The sequence below is a fragment of the Echiichthys vipera genome (genome assembly GCF_963691815.1).
Source record: "Echiichthys vipera genome assembly, chromosome: Y".
In the NCBI taxonomy this organism is placed as follows: Eukaryota; Metazoa; Chordata; class Actinopteri; order Perciformes; family Trachinidae; genus Echiichthys; species Echiichthys vipera.
In genome coordinates, this window is record NC_139849.1 from 7,469,279 (window position 1) to 7,491,002 (window position 21,724).

At 45.8% G+C, this 21,724-nt stretch overlaps 1 protein-coding gene across 1 annotated transcript in view; it reads left to right on the plus strand.

Moving 5' to 3' along the window:
• Positions 1–21,724, plus strand: part of LOC310966219 (death-inducer obliterator 1-like) — a 46,260-nt gene that overhangs the window by 2,616 nt on the left and 21,920 nt on the right. The window contains exons 3-5 of the mRNA XM_083940073.1: positions 6,496–6,611; positions 6,878–7,889; positions 8,161–8,557. Of these exons, the coding sequence (XP_083796199.1) occupies positions 6,530–6,611; positions 6,878–7,889; positions 8,161–8,557 (1,491 nt within the window). The 5' untranslated portion in view covers positions 6,496–6,529. The remainder of the gene's footprint in view (positions 1–6,495; positions 6,612–6,877; positions 7,890–8,160; positions 8,558–21,724) is intronic.

Below are 21,724 nucleotides of genomic sequence, written 5' to 3' on the forward strand. Positions count from 1 at the left end.
GCTGCCGTTGTTGTCCTTGTGTTCTGCTGAGTCACTGTGAACGTAGATGGTGGGGGATGGGTAAAAGTAAAGTGGGGCCTGAAAAGGTCAGATAAAGGTGTGTTATTGTGAGCTCTGTCCGGATGGGTGATGGGCAAAAGTAAACTGGGGCCCGAAAGTCAGGAAAGGTGTGTTAGGGTGCACTCGCAATGCACGCTGTCAATCCGTACCGTGCCCCAGGAAGTTTCACGGCTAAAGTCTAGTTTGTTTGACCAGTGTAAGTGGTCCACGGCCCGTTTGCCGTCCACGGCCCGTTTGGGAGAGGTGGGCTTTTGTAAAGCACGTTTGCACATGCACGAGCGTGCGCACGAGCAGGAGGCCTACGGCGGTTCCGACGTCAATTTATGTGCGCCTGTTCGGACATAGAAAAAAAGGAGGACGGACCATGCGCGGACATTTAAAAAGATGGCGGCGAAAGGTTCACGTTGGTGTGATGCGGAGGTGGAGTGTTTACTTAACTGTTAACTCCGAGGTCTATGGAAAGATTTGTATCGAGATGACGTCATCAATGTGTGTGACGTGTTACGGCGTGATGGCGTATAGGCAGCAAGAAGCATTCACCGAGGCCCAGGCAGTGTGTTTAAAAACGGGCCTGGCCCGCGGGGGGGGGGGGGGGGGGGGGGGGGGGACAAGTACCCTAAAGCACGGGGCACGGTACGGATGGACAGTGAATGTGCCCTTAATGGTGAGCCCGGCCTGGATGGGGGGTGGTCGTGGGTAAAATGGGGACCGAAAGAGACAGGAAAAGGTTTTGTCATGAAAATGTAATCTTTACATTGCTGAACTCCTGTTTTACTTAAGTATGAATATTTTAATGCTTATTTAATGTTAAATTAATATAACTAACTGTTTTAGCTAACTGTAGCCTCAGTAGAACTATCAGGTTACAGCTAACTGTAGCCTCAGTAGAACTATCAGGTTACAGCTAACTGTAGCCTCAGTAGAACTATCAGGTTACAGCTAACTGTAGCCTCAGTAGAACTGCTGCGTTAAAATACTTAAAATCAATGAGGAGTCTGGACTTCATCATATTAATATACACAGTGACAGGTTCAACAATAAAACCATCCTCCACCTTTCTCCTTCGGCTGAAATACACCGCCATCTTGGCCTGCCCTAAAACAAAGTTTAAAAGCTGTCATTTGTTCTTGTGTTGTCGTGTGTATTTAAAACACAGAATAAAAAGCTGTTTGGTAAAAACCTCCCCACATTTGGTAGAAACAAGGGTAAAAGACGAAGACACTCATAAAAACAGTGAAACACAGTCTCTCTTTGGTCGCAGTAGGGACACTTGTCCTCTACTGCAGGGTTTATAGTGGACACAAACTATAGTGGAGTTCACTGCTATGACTCCATGGAGGACTCTCCAGTGAATGTCTGCATGTCTTTTGGAGAGTGGAGGCTTGTAGAAGGACCTCCACTCCGGTCTGGCTGCAGGAGCCAGTTGCAGATATCTCCTCCATGGAGTGTCAGGTCTTTTGTCCAGTTTTGTTTTGTTTATTGCTTTCACCAGTATTCTGTAGAAGATTTTCCTGTGGTACCATCCAGTGGTGCGGGCGGTGTGTGTTCCATTAAAATCCCAGAGCAGTCTTTAAAATCCGGTGCCAGGAAAATGGCAGGAAAGGGATCGTCATCATTCACTGTTGGATTAAAAGAGGAGTTTAAAAGCAGGCGGTCGTGTCCTGTGAGTCTCTGTTTCCAGTGTTGTAGGAGTCTTTGTGTGACCCTCACTGATGTCAGTCCCAGCTGGGCAGCGAATCTAGAGGGGTCATCCATCCGGGGCCCAGTCAGCGCCACCACCTGCCCCAGAGTAACAACCTCCGCAGTCTGCAGTCTTGTAGTTAGATTCTGACCTGCCCAGCTGGGAAGGTCCAGACGGGTCCCCCACAGGACTGGCTCCTGGAGGATCCAGTACAGGGAGTCCGCTTTATCCCTCCTCTCTTTCTTCAGCAGGTTCCACACAGGTTCAACACTTTTATAAAAAGCAGGCAAAGGAGATGTGCTCATGTTTGGTATGTTCATTAAAAACAAATTAAAATCATGACCAAGGCCTTTAAAACCCTGCAGAATGCAGCGGGACAGGGGTCTCCACAGAGTGTTCTTTGGCCCGTCTTTGAATAAACTGGAGGCGGAAAAGCAGCTCCCCTGCTGCAGATGGACCAGGTCTTGCCCCCCCTCTTCTTTAGGTAAAAAAAGGACACTCTGTGGGACCCAGTGCAACTTGTCCCAAATAAAATCAACTAAAACCGAATTAATTTTTAACAGGATAGAGACTGGAGGATCGACGCAGGCCAGCCGGTGCCACAAGGAGGATGAGACCAGGTTGTTGGCTATTAAGGTTCGGCCTCTATATGACATTTTTGGGAGGAGCCACCTCCACTTCTCCAGCCGACCTTTAACCTGTTCCAGGACATTGTCCCAGTTTTTATTTTTGTTGGTCTCATCCCCCAGGAAGACTCCAAGGTATCTGAAACCTCCTTTTTTCAATTGTAGGCCACCAGGCAGCCTGAGCCGACCCCCCAGCTCTCCCCCAGCCATCCGAGCCTCGCTTTTCCCCCAGTTCACTCGAGCGGATGAAATAAAACCAAAGTCTTTTACAGTGTCAATTAGAAAGTCAATATCTTTTTGTGACTTAACTAAAACAACAAGATCATCCGCGTACACAGACAGTTTAAAAGCCACGGGACACTGGGGGAAACACACACCTGTAAGTTTAGCTCTGAGTTTGTGAAGCAGAGGCTCGATGGCTACTGACTATAACATCCCAGACAGAGAGCAGCCCTGCCTTACCCCTCTCTGGATCTCAAATGGTGCGCCCAGCCCGCTGTTAATTTTCAGAATGCTCGCAGTGTCACTATAGAGAACCCGGACCATAGCTATGAAGCCAGGGTTGAACCCAAAAGCAGCCAGAGTCTGCCACAGGTACTGGTGTTCAACCCGGTCAAAAGCCTTTTCTTGGTATCTCTATTGAAATCAGACCAGTCTCTATACCCAATGAACTGGAGAGCTCCAAAACGTCTCAAATTAAAATGACGTTGTCACTGATGAGCCTGCCGGGCACACAGTAGGTCTGGTCAGGGTGGATGATGGACGCCATCACCTCTTTCAGTCTAAGGGCCAGAGCTTTGGACAGGATCTTATAATCTGTGCACAGCAATGAGACCGGCCTCCAGTTTTTAAGTTTCTGCAGGTCTCCCTTTTTAGGCAGCAGGGTCATTGTGGCCCTCCTGCAGCTCAGAGGTAGTCTGCCGGTCTTTAGGCTTTCATTCATAACCTCTAGACCATAGAGCAGATCTGCTGGACCAGATCTGCTCTATGGTGGACCAGAAGGACTTGTAAAAGTCTGCAGGAAGGCCGTCCATGCCTGGAGCTCTGCAGGCTCATGGTGGCAGTGTGGAGCTCCTGCAGCCTCACTTCTGCTGCCAACTGTCAGCCTCGCTGACCTGAGGGAGGCCGCTGAGGAAGCTGCTGTGCACATTTGGATTATGTGTCCACTCACTCTTAAAAAGTTTTCTGTAAAACTCGGCAGCATACTTCCTAATCTCAGATGAGTCTGAGACTTGGAAGCAGCTACCCGTTCGTAAAGAATGAATGGTCTTCCTTTGTCCATTTTTTTACGCTCCAGCCCCAAGAAGAAGCGAGATGGGGTGTCCATCTGTGTGATGTTCATGAACCTAGACCTGACCAGAGCCCCCTGTGCTGAGATGCCCAGCAGGTTGGCTATGGCCGACTTTTTTGACTTGAGGGAGTCTAAAAGCCCTCGGTTTGCTGTGGAGTCTGCTACGGTCTGCAGCTCCACCACCTGCGACTCCAGATCTTTCATGGACCGGGTTAAGTCTGTAGTGACACCACGAGTGAACTGCTGGCAGAGCTGCTTTATCTGGGTTTTACCAAAGTCCCACCACTGTTGTATGTTAGTGAAGGCAGGCCTGCTCTCTCTGTGGGACTCTCAAAAAAACTTAAAAGCAGTTCTAAAAGTCTGGTCATCTAAAAGGGCTGTGTTAAAATGCCAATAGGCGCTCTTAAAACGGATGTTTTTGGTAAAAACATGACAGGAGACTAAAATAGAATCACTAAAACCCACAGGCTGAATAAAACACCTCTTAAAAATATTAAAATGGTGTTTAAAACAATAAAAGCGGTCCAGTCTGGCCAGAGATAAAACCCCCTCCCTGCTGTAGCTCCAGGTGTACTGTCTGTGCTGACTGTTAAAAACCCTCCACACATCACTCAGCTCATGGTTCTCCATCAGTTGTCTGAGTGTGTGAGATGAAGGAGGGTGTGGTTAAGGATGGTTCCTGTCTAGGGCTGGATCCATTGTGCAATTAAAATCCCCCCCTAAAAACATAAAACCATCATCCTCACAGTTCTTAACACAGTCACTTAAAATGTTTAAAAACGCTACCCTGTCCACTGCTTTAGTGAGAGTGTAGACATTTAAAAACAGTTTTACGTTTTCAAAGACAGCTTTAACTTTCAATAAAACACCTGGAACGACTTCATCAATAGTAAAAGAAAAAGGTAAAAAGCTCTGAGCAAATAAAATCCCCACTCCTCCACTCAGACTGGACCTGTGACTTAAAACCACCTCCCCTTTAAAAGCCCTTTTCCAGTCACTTTCATAGTCTACAGTGCTGTCAATTCTTTTAGTTTAAGGTGCTGATGTTAAAATCACACATGGATAAAACAAAGAACAATAGTAAGAAGAGCAGTCAGTAAAAGGTAAAAACATCTAACAATCATCTTCATCATTTACGATTTGAGCTCTTACCTTCAGTATTAACTTTTTTAATCTGAATATTTCTTGTTTCTTGTTAAAACTTCCTCTCCATAGCTCTTCCTGGTGAGCGGCTTGGTTGAACTAATAAATAGGTGCAGGTCAGGAAAGAACTCACCTACATTAGGCAGCCTGGCTCCTTTAGTTTGCTCCAGGAAGGCTTTGATTTTCTCTGGAGAGTAGTGAGACTGAGAGTCCAGCCTGAGTCAGGAGAAAATCACTCTCTGACTCATTGGACCTCTGGGAATTTGTTTTCTTTACCTTGCTGTTAATTTTTTCACTTTCAATGTTCTTTCTTTTTTGAGACATTTTGAGGGGATCGTCTTCTGACATATCCTCCTCCATCATTTCCTGAAACATATTATTGTTCTCAGTCAAACTACTGTTTATGGCTTCATTGTTCGCAACCACGGGGACCGGCGCCGCGGGAGGATTCTCCATGACGGACGGCCCCACCGGAGCAGAAATAACCGGCCTTGCGGCGAACAACGGGGGTGACCCACACGGTAACCGGGGCAGGGGTGACATCCGCGGGCGGATCACCCGCCGGAGCGGCAGCAGCAGCAACAGGGCGGATCGCCCCTCGGAGCAGCAGCAACGGGCGGATCTCCCCCCGGAGCCGCAGCAGCAGCAGCAACGGGCGGATCTCCACCTGCAGCAGCCCGCTGCGCTCCGCAGTCTTTCGGGCAGGATTGGACCAATTGCCCCTCGCCCCCACAACCAAAACATGTCATCGTCTCTGATGAAACGAAAACCACATAATTAAAACCATCTATTTTAAACGTAAAAGACAGGCTCAGATCAGTGTTTCTTTCTTTTACGATCCAGTAAACCTGTCTCCTATGACACACAACGTGTTTTAATTTAGGGGATTTACACCTCAGCGAAACCATCCTGATTGGTGAAACTATTTGTCCATATTTAGACAGCTCCCTTCCCCAGCAATTCATTTTTGATGAATGGGGGAGCGTTCGAGATCATAATTTTTGTGGCCGGGTTGACGAGAGGGGAAACGGGATTGAAGGTGTCTCTGAAAACCACTCCCCTCTCCACCACCTCGCCAACCTTAGCTGTCTAAAAACAGAATAGCCCCGTTCATGTGTGAGGTAGACCTCAGAGAGAGAGAGAGAGAGAGAGATATTTGGCATTTCTGCCTAGCAATACTTATTGGACGACATATGTACTTACAATATATCTGCAAATACTTAATATTGGTCAGTGTTGTGGCCAGGTGAAATATTCCTTATTCAAGATATGACTGTGTTTCTCGCCGTTGCACCTCTCCCTAACAAAGTTGTTTGGCTACTTTTTGATGATGGTATGCAAAAAAAAGTATCATGGCATGTCCTCAGTAGAGCGGCCATTAAAAAGATTAGTTTAAACTAGTACTGTATGCTGCAACATAGAACATAGGATGGAATACAGTCAATGGTGAACTAAACAGTTGTTAGTGTTTAGTATATTATTAATTTGCTTCATCATACACCATCTGCACTCTGGTAACACCAGCAAGAAACCTGCTCCAACCTGTAGTAGACATGGCCGCAGCCATAATCACAGCTCTTGAATTAAGTATATGTAAACTTTTTATTTACTGAAATTAAGCAATCCTCACTGCCTAATCAATAAAAACATGGATGCCTCATAGTTGGTCTCCTGTGCTCTTCTCTTGACTGTAGAAATTCTGTTTAAAAGAAGTGATTGACTCTATCTATGGAGGAGAAGGTGAGCCCTGAACACTCTCTAGCTCCTAAGTCAGAGCAGAGCGAGGACCATATGGATAGCTGCTCTCAAGGTACCTTGGCTGAGCTTCTTTTCCCCTCACAATGTGGGTTGGGGGAGTTTTAGTAATAGTGGGCACAATTGTGGTTGTGATCTTTATATGATTGAAAATGCAAATTGGTCAATTTAGGGTCATATCCAAGTCAAGCAATCATTTTCAAATTTGTTTTGATTCATATGTATGCTTGATCACAACATATTTTGTAGTTTCTTGTCTATGTGATTGCATGCAATCTTTTTCTTTTTTGCCCATAGCTTCCTTTTATTGTTTGTCCACAGGTTTTGGAAAAAAGCATAGAGAGCAGAAAGAACAGTTTCAAACTGAAATTGAGAATGTGGCCATAGAGATGCTAGAGGAGCCAGATAAGTCTTCCAATGAAGGCGAACTAAAGAAGACTTGGAGTTTCCGACGGTCCACTGTTGCAAAGAGAGAGATGCCAGTGGAGGCAGCAACCGGCCGCCCTTATGACCGCTGTCCTGTACGTCGCAGTGGCAGGCAGCCCAAGCGTACTGACAAACTAGAGGAATTCCTCTTGACTGCCAAAAGAGGGTCACGAAAGAGCGCCCCTCCTTGTCTGGAAAGTGGAGAACCTCCTTTCCAAACCCCTACTGATGCTGAGACCGCCTCAGAGGCTAGCTTTGATGGTAATGCTGAAACAAAGGCAGTAGAGGACAAGGTAGAGTCCCCAGTGAGGAGCACGAGAAGTGGCACAATGAAGCAGGCCCAAAGGAAAATTGTAGGTGGCAGACAGACTAGAGGAGGCAGTGGAATGACAGTCAAAGATGAGGGGAGCTCTGACAATGAGGAGGACAGTAGAGACAATGCCAAGAAGGACCAGCATGTGGAGAGTCATCCAAGTCCTGAAGATGTAGGGAGCACTAATACAGTACAGCCTCAACAAGAGCCGGACACTGACATGAAAGAGCCCCTTGAGGAGCATGGAGACGAAAATGACAAAGTGGAAACAGAGAAGGAGACTGATAAAGACATTGACGAGGACAGCACAAACAGGCCTGCAGCAGTGTTGGTCAAACGTGGACCAATAAGAACATACATCAACAAAAAGAGAGCAGTCAATAAGAACGGTACCCCTGTTAAAGGTCCTGCTCCTGCCAACAAGATCACCACTCCTATCAAGTGGGAGACCAAGCCTCAACCTACCCAAGCTTCTGGAATGACACGCAAGCCCCAGACAGAAGAGGACAAGTCATCATCATCCATTGATTCTGACGATGGAGGTTATGACCCCAATGCACTTTACTGCATCTGTCGCCAGAAACACAACAAAAGGTTTTTATCCAGTGTTTTTGAGCCATTATTGGTGTTATTATAATCACAATGACAGTAGTGTCTATTTAAAGTGTTAATAATTACGTACATTTTAATGAACAGATTACCATTTGCTCTTTATTTTACTTTAAACTCTGCGTATTTGTATGTATTGAATGCCCCCTCCTTGTTGTCAGGCTTGTAGCTACAACCACAGTTTGATGATATGTTGAGTTCTTGTTGAGCGTTACTTTAAAGAAATGTGGCACAATGAATGTTCTGTGCTCACTAGGTTCATGATATGCTGTGACCGCTGTGAGGAGTGGTTCCATGGAGACTGTGTGGGCATCACTGAGGCCCGTGGGCGCCTGCTGGAGAGAAATGGGGAAGACTACATTTGTCCCAACTGCACCGCTAAGAAAAACCAGGTGGTCAGACCTGCCACATCTATCCTCTCTGCAAGTACAGATATCGGAAAGCCCAAAGGGGCGACTTCTGCTCTTGGTTTTTCGGCTGCAACCTCTGCCGAGAAAACAGACGTCAGTCTGTCAGCTGCTCTGGCAGTGTCTGCAAGTCCATCCTCCTCTACTGGAGCTGAAGGAAAGAAAGCAGAGGACCAGGGCATCAAAGGAAGGATAGAGAAAGCTAGTAATCCAACTGGGAAAAAGAAGATTAAAATCTTTCAGCAGGTAGGTTACAACTGACCTCAACTTAAAGGCTTTGAGTCCAGCTATTTAATGGTCATCTGCTTCGCTCCGCCTGTTGTTCTGTTTGCCAGTACTTTACAGTACATGTCAAGAGTTGTCCCAATAATCTAAATTTATTATTTTTGATATAATATTGTTAAAAAGGATGTTAATGGAACATTTAACCGCTACGAATTTTGACCTTTCAGTCAGTTATAAGTATTAATAAAAAAATACTTATTAGGGCTACCCTCGACCAAGGATTTTCTTGTATCGTTTTGGCCAACCATCCACATGCAGCCGGCGTTACCGGAGCCAGAAAAAGGTGTTTTTTTGTAACCAGGTCCCAGAGTGAGAAGATTTGAGAACGCCCCCGCGGCGTTGTCGTCTGGACGGCGAAATCACATACTTTGTGACAGACATGTTGGTCGCTAGTAGCTTTTTATAAATAAAGTTGCCAAGAAGGTCGCAAAAAGTAGCGCAACAGTGCCCGCCTGTGAGTGCTTTGGGAAAGTGAAAGGGTTCACAGCAGCACCCACTGCTTGTTAAGTACATGAACTAAAGAGTGATTTGTGCGTCAGTGTCCAAAATGCCACAAAAGTCTCCAATAACACCAGAGACAGTCGACAGATTTCGCTATAGGATGGACGAGGATTTGGGAAGTCGCCAGATTTGCCGAGAAACTCTCCGGTGTTTGTAATATGATTATACAACAACTCTGTTGTTGGTGTATCTCTATGGCAGTTACACATCCAGGCATGTGTACTACAGCCGTTTTAGCTGGTTTGACTGGTTTCGTGTGGATGCAGATGTTTCTGCATGTGGACGGAAAACTTTTTAAGAACGACGGAGAAAAAAAAAAGTCGTTACCGGTATTTTTGATCTTGTATATATTTCGTAAAAGTTTTGTTGTGATAATATGTTGTCTGTATAATATTTGTTTGAATATCTGGAGTTTTATAGCGAAAATAATTTTAATTATTAAAGTATTTCTGGTTTGGACGTACCCTGAATAACACAATTAATAACCATTATTTGACAAGTGCACATAGCCGTGCGCTATAAGTCTGCCGCAAATAATTTCAGAATCAGAAATACTTTAATTATCTTCGGGGGGGACATTATTTTTGTAACACAACTCCAGATATACAACATATATAAACAAATATTATACAGACTAAACATATATTAGAAAAGACTCAAATTTGAATTTACAGAAATGAATATTTACAATAGTAAGTATATACACTCACCGGCCACTTTATAAGGTACACCTTGCTAGTACCGGGTTGGACCTCCTTTTGCCTTCAGAACTGCTTTAATCCTTCGTGGCATAGATTCAACAAGGTACTGGAAACATCTGTTTTTTTTCTCTTCAAACTCAGGAACCTTAGAAACAACTGTATGACCTGATATATTCTTGGACCGCTTTTCTACAGTTGACCTTAACAAATTAACCTCTACTATCTTCTACTTGTCTCCTAGACTCTATTCCAACTAGGTTACTTAAAGAAGTGTTACCTTTAGTTAGCACTCCTGTATTAGATATGATCAACATGTCTTTATCAGCAGGTTATGTACCACAGTCTTTTAAAGTAGCTGTAATTAAACCTCTTCTTCTCTTAAAAAGCCCAGACTTGATCCTGAGGTACTAGCCAACTATAGACCTACGTCTAACCTTCCTTTTCTCTCTAAAATCCTCGAAAAATTAGCTGTGTGACGTTTTACATAAGTTATTTGAGGACTTCCAGTTAGGATTTAGAGCTAGTATAGCACTGAGACAGCACTGGTAAAAATTACTAACGACCTAATAGCTTCAGACAAAGGACTTGTCTTTGTACTTGTTTTACTAGATCTTAGTGCAATTTTCTAGGCCTGTCTGTGTCTCTCTCGGTTGGTCTGCCTGTCTGTGTCTCTCTCTGTCGGTCCTACTGTCTGTTTGTGTCTCTCTCTGTCGATCTGTCTGTCTTTTCTCTCTTTCTCTTCTTTCTCCCCAACCGGTCAAGACAGATGGCCGTCCTCCATAATTCAATTCAATTTTATTTAAAGTGCCAAATCACAAAAACAAAAGTCATCTCAGGACACTTTACAGAGCAGACATAGACAACACTCCATGACCCATCCACGATCCACACAGACCCAACAACTCACCAACAGAGTACAATGGCAACGAAAACCCCACAACAGGCAGGAATGCCGGAACGACCCAGCTCCAAAGAGGACATTTATCTGTCCTGACACAATCATCAGTTTTGAGCGTACTCTTAAATATGGGGACAGTGTCTGCCTCTCGAATAACACTTGGGAGTCGGTTCCACAGGAGAGGAGCTTGGTAGCTGAAGGCTCTGCCTCCCATTCTACTTTTGGAGACTCTGAGAATGCAGGGCTACTTCTCATTCCTAGAGCGAAACGATCTAGTCGGGTAATAGGGTACTATGAGCTCTTTAAGATACAACAGAGCCTGACCAATAAGAGCTTTGTTGGTAAGGAGAAGGATTTTAAATTCTATTCTAGATTTTACAGGTAGCCAGTGCAAAGACGCTATTACAGGAGAAATATTTTCTCTTCGATTTGTTTTAGTTAGTACACGAGCTGCAGCATTTTGGACCAACTGGAGACTTTTAAAAGACTTATTGGAGCAGCCTGATAATGAGTTGCAATGGTCCAGCCTAGAAGTAACAAATGCATGGACTAGTTTTTCTGCATGTTTCTGAGACACAATGGGCCTCATTTATCAATCTTGCGTGAAAACGGGCGCAGATCTGAGCGCAGAATTGGTCGTATGACAGGACCCACGTGTGATTTATGAAACATTCGTATCTGACCAATGTCAACGTACGAATGAGCGGGCCTTGATAAATGCGGCGGCTGAACTCGATCGTCATTAACATGTTACGCCCTTAAATATTCCTGGTTCGGAGGCCTCGCCTACTGAAGTCAAACATGGCGAGGAGAAACACTGGTACGAAAAGAAACTTTTCCAACACACAGATCGGCATCCTGACATCCGAGATGGAGCAAAATAAAGATGTGCTTTTTGGCAGTCTTAAGAGTGGAATAAAAGGGGCCCATAAAAACGCTGTATGGAAAAGAATAACGGAGGCAGTCAACCCGAAGCAGCGCTCCACTGTGACCCGAGTGCGCCTGTGCGCACTGTTGGTCAGGTGTTGTGCCGTATTCAGCACCCCTGCCGTGAAATGCACCCCCTCCCATAATAGGTGTAATTCTGGATCAGAAGGCTGTTGTTTCCACCTATAGGAGTATCTTGTATACAGGTAACCCAATTAAAAGCACACACTTTTGAACCTATGAATGGCAAGAAAAGCTGGGATTATATTTAGGAAACGCTAAGTCAAATACATTCAACTTGCTCAAAAGATCCATTTAATTCATTTTGTAATTATGGCTGCAGTATATTTCCACAGAACATACAAAAAGGTGTTGTTTTGTGTTCGCTATTATCCAAGGTTGTGATTTTAAACTCTTTAAAATAGTTTAAAGACTGTAAGTAACCAATGTTCTGGCCGTTGTGGGTTAGCTGTATATAAACTACTCCTATAGGTGGAAACAACAACCTTCTGATCCAGAATATCACCTATAATGCGAGGGGGTGCATTTCACGGCAGGGGTGCTGAATACGGCACAACACCGGCGCTCTTGCTATGTAGCAGGATTTGCCAGCGGGGTTATTAGGTATACCGTTAGAGGATAACCTTTGTCATCTAGAAGAACCATACCAAGATGTTAATCATCTGATACCTTGTTTGATTTAATTCAATTTATCGATGGTAGCCACTTACCGAGGAAATGACTTTGGCTCTGCAGTGTGTCTTGCTGCAGCCGCGCGCCAGCACATTCATTCATTAATTCAATGTCGGGGGGCTGGAGCCGAGCTGTTTTGATATTTAAAAGAATCGTGTGTGTCCCCGGCCACCTGGCCACCACGTTTAAAAGCGATAGCTTGGCATCACAAATCACCGTACATTTATCGAGTGGTAGTTTTTGCGATTGATGAATGCGTAATCATTCATGGATCGTGCCTTCAGACGCAAATGAGTACAATCAATTGCTCCAACCACAATTTTTATTTTTATTTTATCCGTTTTAAGAATCCGTTTTGATCTGTTCTTAATATGTGACTGCTTATGCTTAATGACAGCTGAGGTTTGTTCATTATTTTCAACAAGATTTTGCTGTGCTGCACCGCAAATACACAGGCTCAAATGTGCGTACACGATCTCAGACCAGACGTGAGATTTGATCGTAGCTCCCGCTCACGTCCAAATTGATAAATGCCGACGTTTGCCAGGAAATGGTTTTTCTGCCGTACGTTCGTTTGATAAATGAGGGCCAATGTTCCTAATTTTCGCAATATTACGCAGGTGAAAATATGCATTCCTTGTCGTTAGTTTTATGTGAGAATCGAAGGACATATCCTGATCAAAAAGAACACCCAGATTCCTTACTGTGGTGCTGGAGGACAATACAACATTATCCAGAGTAACAATATCTTTAGGTATTGAGTTTCGGTACAATAACTTCAGTGTTATCTGAGTTTAACATCAGAAAATTGCAGTTTATCCAGCTTTTTATTTCCTTAATGCACATTTGAAGTTTAGCTAACTGATCGGTTTCTTCTGGTTTGATCAACAAATATAATTGTCAGCTGGTGGAGGCGGCTGTACATGACATCACCAAAACGTGGCAAGGGAATGGGGCCGGAAATAAAACGCTTCCCCGTGTCTTGCAGGCGGTCCACCGTGGATCTGAAGTCCTGCTTGAGGACCTCTGACTGGTGGTTCTTTAAATCGTTGGTACCGGCTTGCAGGACCAGCGTGGAGGCCAAGCTGTGCTGTGAACACAGCTGGAGGGCGGAGGACTCAACCTCCCTGACGCGGACTCCAGGATGGCAGAAGGTCTGGCCGTCGTGTACCCTCACGTGCCTGACCATCGAGGTCCTTACAACCAGCACGGAGGGGAGGGATCGGGTTGGGCGAGCGGACCCCGGCTCCTGGGTCGGCGAGAGCCACTCTCGGCTGTATGGACTGATCCCGGGGACGAGCTGGAGCGCTCACCCAGCGGAGGGAAATCCTGCGGGCTCAGGACGTCAAACCTCTTTTCCAGTGGTAAATCCGAAGGCTGAGGAGGGAAATCCTGCGGGCTTAGGATGTCAAACGTCTTATCCAGTGGTAGATCAGGAGGCGGAGAGATGGGAGAGATGGACGAGCCTTAGTGCCCCTGTTTACCACTGACCAGGGTTCACTCGGGTTGAGTGGAGTTGAGCTCACCAGACCCGGAGCCACCGCTCCGTCCTCCCTGGTTGAGCACTGCCACTCCGCGGGGCGAAGGTAGGAGGTGTAAGGTGCCGATGACTTGGGCTTGGTTCCCTGGTGGTGCCTGCGGGACTCGGTGAGTGCTGGCGCTGGAGATCCGGTGGTGATGGAGCCAGTCCACGGCAGGGTGGTGTTTTGGCGGCCGTCATGGGCCAATTACCAGCGCCGGAAGCCTTAAGATGGGCGAGGAGCTTTGCCTGGGGAGAGGAGCTTCACCTGGGGCGAGGAGCTTTGCCTTAGTCGAGGCGACGGGTGGAGAAATCCAGGAGGATTTTGTTCTTCTCCATCAGGTCAGCTTTCAGGCCAGAGACGTTCTCCCTCAGTTTTGAGAGCATGGGGAGACGGGACGCGCATAAAGCCATCATATCGCAGCCTGTGCTGGGGATCCGTCAATCCGGGACACAGAAACCACCACAGGGAGGTGAGTTTAATTCTGGCCCTGGAGCCGAATGTCCAGGGAGACCTTCTTCACTCCTGGGCAGGCAGCCCATTCGAGCAGTTGTTTTTAGATCCCACTGAGTTGAAGAAGTTCTTTAAGAACTGGCGCCCAGCTAGTGCAATTCTGCGTCACAACTTCCGCGTTTTTCTTCTCCGGTGTTATCAGAGGCAACCACAGGCCTGATGGTTAAAAGCTTCAGTCCATGGTTTGAAGAAATAAATACAATAAAAGCTGGGCACGAGTGATTCCAAATATGGAAACGATAAACTAAGTTAAAAACAATATTTTCCGGAGCCGAAGTGGCATTCGTATCCCTATAACAGTCTGACGTTCCTGCCTGTTATAGGGAAGGTTTTTGTTGCCACCTTACTCAATGGAGGAATTGTTGGGTCTATGTAAATCATAAATAAGTCATAAAGTGTAGTCTATGTCTTCTCTGTAAAGTGTCCTGAGATAACTTTTGTGATGATTTGGCACTATAAATAAAATTGAATTGAAATTGAATCAAAATTCCCCAGAGAGTTTGGTCCATACTGACATGATAGCGTCACGCAGTTGCTGCAGATTTGTCAGCTGCACATCCATAATGCGAATCTCCTGTTCCACCACATCCCAAAGGTGCTCCGTTGGATTGAGATCTGGTGACTGTGGAGGCCATTTGAGTACAGTGAACTCAATGTCATGTTCAAGAAACCAGTCTGGGATAATTCACGTTTTATGACATGGCGCGTTTTCCTGCTGGAAGTAGCAATCAGAAGATGGGTACACTGTAGTCATAAAGGGATGGACAGCAACAATACTCAGGTCGGCTGTGGCGTTGAAACGATGCTCAATTTGAACTAATGGGCCCAAAGTGTGTCAAGAAAATATTCCCCACACCATTACACCATCACCAGCCTGAACTGTTGATACAAGGCAGGATGGATTCATGCTTTCATGTTGTTGACGCCAAATACTGACCCTACCATCCAAATGTCGCAGCAGAAATCGAGACTCATCTGACCAGGCAACGTTTTTCCAATCTTCTATTGTCCAATTTTGGTGAGCCTGTGCGAATTGTACAGTTTCCAGCTGACAGGACTGGCACCCATTGTGGTCTTCTGCTGCTGTAGCCCATCCGCCTCAAGGTTCGACGTGTTGTGCATTCAGAGATAGTCTTCTGCATACCTCGGTTGTAGCGAGTGGTTACTTGAGTTACTGTCTCCTTTCTGTCAGCTTGAACCAGTCTGGCCATTCTCCTCTGATCTCTGGCATCAACAAGGCATTGGCGCCCACAGAACTGCCGCTCACTGGATATTTTATCTTTTTCGGACCAAACCCTAGAGATGGTTGTGTGTGAAAATCCCAGTAAATCAGCAGTTTCTGAATTTCTCAGAACAGCCTGCCTGCCACAAACAACCGTGCCACGTTCAAAGTCACTTAAATCACCTTTCTTCCACATTCTGACACTCTGTTTGAACTGCAGCAGATCGTCTTGACCATGTCTACATGCCTAAATGCATTGAGTTGCTGCCAAACGATTGGCTGATTAGAAATTTGTGTTAACGAGCAGTTGGACAGGTGTACCTAATAAGAAATTGGCCGGTGAGGGTACATGTTCATAGATTGTCTGTGGTTGAGTCTGATATTCAGAAAGGAGGTGACAGGCTCTCCAAGGGATGCATTGTATAGTTTAATGGCCACAGACAGGAAAGATTTCCTATGGCGCTCGGTGGTGCATCTGGGTGCGAGGAGTCTTCTGCTGAAGGTGCTCCTCTGCTGTGTGTCTTAGAGAGGGTGGGAGACATTGTCTAGGTTAGACCAGAGCCTGGACAGCGCCCTCCTCTCTGCCAAGGTCGTCAGGGTCACCAGCTCATCCCCTAAGAACGTCACCAGCCTTCCTGATCAGTTTGTTCAGTCTGTTGGTGTCTGTGACCTTCAGCCCAAGAAGATCACACTGGCCACAACAGACTAATAAAACATCCTTAACATCGCCCGGCAGATGTTAAAGGACCTCAGCCTCTTCAGGAAGTAGAGTCGACTTTGGCCCTTTTTGTAGACAGCCTCTGCGTTTCTAGTCCAGTTCAACTTATTATTGAAGTACACCCCCAGGTACTTGTACTCCTCTACAGCGTCCACAGGGAGCCCCTGGATGGATACAGGGGTCACAGTTGTTTTCACCCTCCTCAGATCCACTACGAGCTTCCTTGTTTTAGTCACGTTGAGCTGATGATTCAGCTCACTCCAAGTGACGAAGTTGCCCACCACAGTCCTGTATTCACTTTCATCCCTCTTTCCAATGTAGCCAACTATTGCAGAGTCATCAGAAAACTTCTGAAGGTGGCAGGACAGGATTGTTGATGGTCTGAAGAGGGTGAAGAGAAAGGGAGAGAGGACAGTCCCCTGTGGGGCCCCAGTGTTGCTGACCACCCTGTCTGACACAGTTCTGTAGGCGTACATACTGTGGTCTGCCCATCAGGTAATCTACAATCCAGGACATGATGAGGGCCTCCACCTGCATCGCAGGCATCTTCTCACCCAGTAGAGCCGGACGGATGGTGTTGAATGCACTGGAGAAGTCAAAGAACATGACTCTCACAGTGCTCGCAGGCTTGTCCAGATGACTGTAGACTCTGTTCAGCAGGTAGGTGATGCAGTTCTCAACTCCCAGGCGGGGCTGGTGAAGGGCCTGACCATAGGCCTTAGCTGCTCCAGGACGAGTCTCTCCATGGTCTTCATGATGTGGGATGTCAGGGCCACCGGTCTGTAGTCCTGAGGGCCACTGGGAGGTGGCGTCTTTGGTGCAGGCACGAGGAAGGACGTCTTCCACAGCACAGGGACCCTCTGGAGGTGCAGGCTCAGGCTGAAGACTTGACTCAGTACTCCACACAGCTGGGGGGCACAGGCTTTAAGCACCCTGGGAAATACACTATCAGGACCTGCAGCTTTGCCAGAGTGGAGTCTCGTCAGCCTTCTCACCAGGTCAGGCGTGAAGGACACTGTAGAGGTGTCTGTCGGGGGAGGGCTGAGGTCATCAGGTTGTGGAGGACACGATGCAGAGCAGGCGGGAGGGGTAGAATAGGTAGGTGTGAAGTAGGGCTGCAGCTATCGATTCTTTTTGTAATCGATTAATCTAGCACTTTATCGATCGATTAATCGATGAATCGGATAAAAAAAAATGCGTTTTTAAACAACCAAAACAAATAATGCATCACGAAAATGATGTGGCTGTAAAATGATCAAGCATTTCTTATAAAAAAAATTTGTCTCCAAAACTAAGCTCATTTATTAAGAGCCAGTGAGAATTTAATTACAGAATACAGTTCAATCAACTTGGATAAAACATGGATAACATTTAATACAAACTTAAATAGTAAAGGCCAGTTGGCCTTGTTTGCTTAATACAACATTATCAAGCCAAACAGGTACACAATGTGTACGATTTATAAAAATAAATGTAAATAAAACAATTATAAATAAAATAAATAAATTGTAATAAGACTTGTTCAGCTGTAATCTCAAAACAAACATGAAAATGTACCTAGATGAGGTAGAGAGAGTGGTGTGTGTGTGTGAGAGAGTGAGAGAGAGAGAGAGAGAGAGAGATCAGATTCTACAACAACTTATAGTTGCAATGGAGAAACGTCAACATATCCACATGTTCAGCACTTAGGCTTGCCCTACGTTTTGAGGCAATGTTCCCAGCAGCAGAGAACAAGCGCTCTGAGGGTGTTGATGTTGCTGGGATCCCCAAGAAAGACTTTGCCAGCTGTGCCAAGGTTGGATATCTTGCTTGATTTATTCTCCACCATTGCAGTGGATTCTCCTTCTTGGAAATAGGCTGATCACCAAAATACTCCAAGACCTCCTTCTGCACTGCTCTGCTCATCTGCTCATCCTCATCCTCTCTGTCATCTTCATCCTCTGATGACAATCCCAGAATACTTTTCTGATGTGATCCACCTGTAGTGTGTGTAGCTGATGTGGTGGCAGTGGCTTCCTCTACCCTTACATGTGTCTGTTTTGAGTCCTTTTTGGCAGCTAGTGCCATTGATTGAATAGTAGTTTGGACCTTAAACACCTCTTCAGTACTAGGCAAGAACTTCAGTTTTCTAAACCTGGGGTCCAAAGCAGCAGCCAGAAGGATAGGGTTGGGAGTATCAGGTAGAAATTCATACAGCTCTTGCCACCTGTCTGTGATCTGCTCTGCAGCAGAAGCCTGAAATGCCCTCACTGGTGCAGTTTCAAGTTCTGCAGTCAGTGTGGACTTTTTAAGGTTTTGGACCAGCTGTGGAAGGGCAGAGAGGGTGACATATTGTTCTCCACTGAGAAACTCTGTAGCTCCTTCAAATGGCCCAAGGACCTGTGTCAACTCCTCACTGATGTTCCACTGCTCTGGCTTTAGATCCAGGTAGTGGTGTTTGCCTCTCGGATTGACTGCTGGATCAGAGAGAGCTGCAGTCACGGGCCATTGCTGTTCCAGGAGTCTTGATAGCATGTGATATGTGCTGTTCCACCGGGTACTGACATCCTGTATCAACATCAGTGGTGGCTTTCCCATCTGCTGTTGTTTTTCTTTGAGCTTAGTGCAGGCCACTTCACTCCTTCTGAAGTGTTCCACTAGGCACCTAGCCGAACCCACACAACTAGCAATTGTTTTATTGTTTTTGAGTGTGCTCTGCACAACTAAATTTAAACTATGCCCTGCACATCTCACAGAAGCCCACCCATGCCTCTCTCTAAGAATTCTTGCTGCTGCCACCACATTGGCCCCATTGTCATGAACAACTGCCTTTACTTTTTCAAATGGAATCTGAAATGTGGCAGTTGTCTCCTCTAGCCAGTCTGCAATGTTAGCTGCAGTGTGTCTCTCTTCTAGGGGCATTGTGGTTAGGGAGAGGGACTTCATCTCCCAATCTTCCCCCAAGAAGTGGCATGTCACCCCGAGGTAGGCCTCTGTTGCCACACTGGTCCAAATATCTGTTGTCAGGGCAACACACTCGGTTTCCTTTAGGACCACTTTCAATTTATCCTTGATTTCTTGGTGTTTCTTCTCCATCAATTGGGTGAAATATGTCCTTGATGGCAGGTTGTATTTTGAATTGAAGGTAGAGATCATATCTCTGAATCCTTTGTCCTCCACCATGGACAGTGGCCTCATGTCAGTCACAATCATGTTCAAAATACTCTCAGTAAAAATGGTAGTCTCTTGAACTGTGCATGATTGCGCTGGTCGAACAAAACTGTCCATGCTCTGTTGGAAGTGTTGAGAGGGAGAAAAAGAGCAAAAGCAATTTAATTTATTAATGCACAACAAGTTGCATGCTGTAATCTAGCCATGACATTAAAGTAAATATCTGCTTTATGTAGATTTCTACACCTGCAGCATTCACCATTAGGCTACTTACCCATTGTAACAACGTGTGTGTGTGTGTGTGTGTGTGTGTGTGTGTGTGTGTGTGTGTGTGTGTGTGTGTGTGTGTGTGTGTGTGTGTGTGTGTGTGTGTGTGTGTGTGTGTGTGTGTGTGTGTGTGTGTGTGTGTGTGTGTGTGTGTGTGTGTGTGTGTGTGTGTGTGTGTGTGTGTGTGTGTGTGTGTGTGTGTGTGTGTGTGTGTGTGTCAAGATGAGGGTGTGTGTGTGTGTGAAGAAGGGTTTCTTTTTTTAGGCTATACTCTCTTGCAATTGAACGTGAATACGTTTAAGCAATAAGCCCCGAGAGGCCGTGCTTTATTCTGTATAGTCGAACAGCTAAGGGGCGTTGTTGGGCACGTCGCGAAGCGGAGTGCCTAAAACCCCCTTAGCTGCACGGACGCGAGTGGCTTATTGGTTTTCTAAAACGGTTACGACGTCGATCTAGCAAGATTTCATGAAACAAAGGCACAGCGACGAAAAAGTAACAATGTATTCATAGATAATAATTCTTCCGCCAAGAAATATATTTCCTCCATATGAATGGTTGACATGTAACAACAAGACGCAGCCACTCTAACTTTTGAGCTAGTTGTGCTAGAGCATTACTATATAACGAAATGCGGTCAATGTGTGTGTTTATCGTGCTATATACAACGGCATCTAACGCGATTCAGTCAATCACAATCAAGGACCGAAACTATCCGTTTTAGAATAGCTAGGCTACTTAACATCAAAGCTAAACATCATATCTAGTCAAACCGCATCACGACATCGCTACAAATACAGTATGCTATTAAAATCAGCGAACATCAATATAAAAGCTTAGGCTACGTTACCTTGTTTCAGCGACTGTTGGTGAAACAGCATGTGGATGTTTTCTAGACAGATGTTGAATCATTGACGTCGTACTGGAGTGGTAAGCCAGGTCTGCTTTGCAGTAAACACACTGCACCTTGTTCTCTCCCTCTTTCAATATATAATGATCCCAAACTTTAGATACTATCTGTCGTTAACGGACATTCTGAGTCTGACTTTCCGCCATCGCGCCAACCAGAGTCTTCTCTGCCGCCAACTAAATTCAGAATGTATGACCGTGTATGACGCGCTGGAGTGCTTCCTGAAAAACGGTCCGTGTGGAACAATCAGATCCCTGCACATAGGCGCGTCATAGGAATTTAACAAGGCTTCGAGGCAGATGTTTTGCCTCGAGGAATTTTCATAATCGAGTTAATCGAGTAACTCGATGAATTGTTGCAGCCCTAGTGTGAAGTGAGGAGCAGTCAAAGGGTCTGTAAGGTGGAGTAGGGGGCACTAAAGTGGCATTAGTTGAGGGGCTGGCAGCAGCCCAACATGATGATGAGGGCACTGGGGTGTTGAGATGGTGGTGTGTATGATGCTGCAGGCAGATGTCGGGTTTGCAGAGGGAGGGATGTATAGAACAACAGTGATGACATGCAGTATTTCTCTTGGCAGATGATATGAACGGAGTCCAGCGGCCAGTGGTCCAACATCCGGGCTACAGAGCTGCTCTTTAACGGTGATATGGTCAGGATTACACTATCTGCTGTTTACTAAAACGGCAAGCCCCCCTCCTTTCCTTTTACCGCTCTCGGTGCAATCCTGGTCAGCCCGAATGGTGTGGAAGCCATCCACTGTGATGTTTTTAGTCCGTGATGGCCCGTGCAGCGATGTCTCCGTGAAACACATCAGATTACACTCACGTCACTCCAGGTGGCTCCGCGTTAGTGTCCTCAGTTCATCCATTTTGTTGTACAGAGACCGTATATTTCCCATAACAACAGAGGGGAGACACTGCTTAAATCTTCTCCCCTCCATAGGCCGAAAACGAAAACTATCGAAAGTAACCTCATTGTATAGGGCAGAACTTTACAGAAGTTAGGGTGAAGAAACAAAACAAACAAAGAAGAATAAAAGTTAAGAAAGTTTTAAAAAAAGCAAACTCAAGACCGGGGCAGTAACGGGCAGCGTGCAACTTTCGCTCATGCG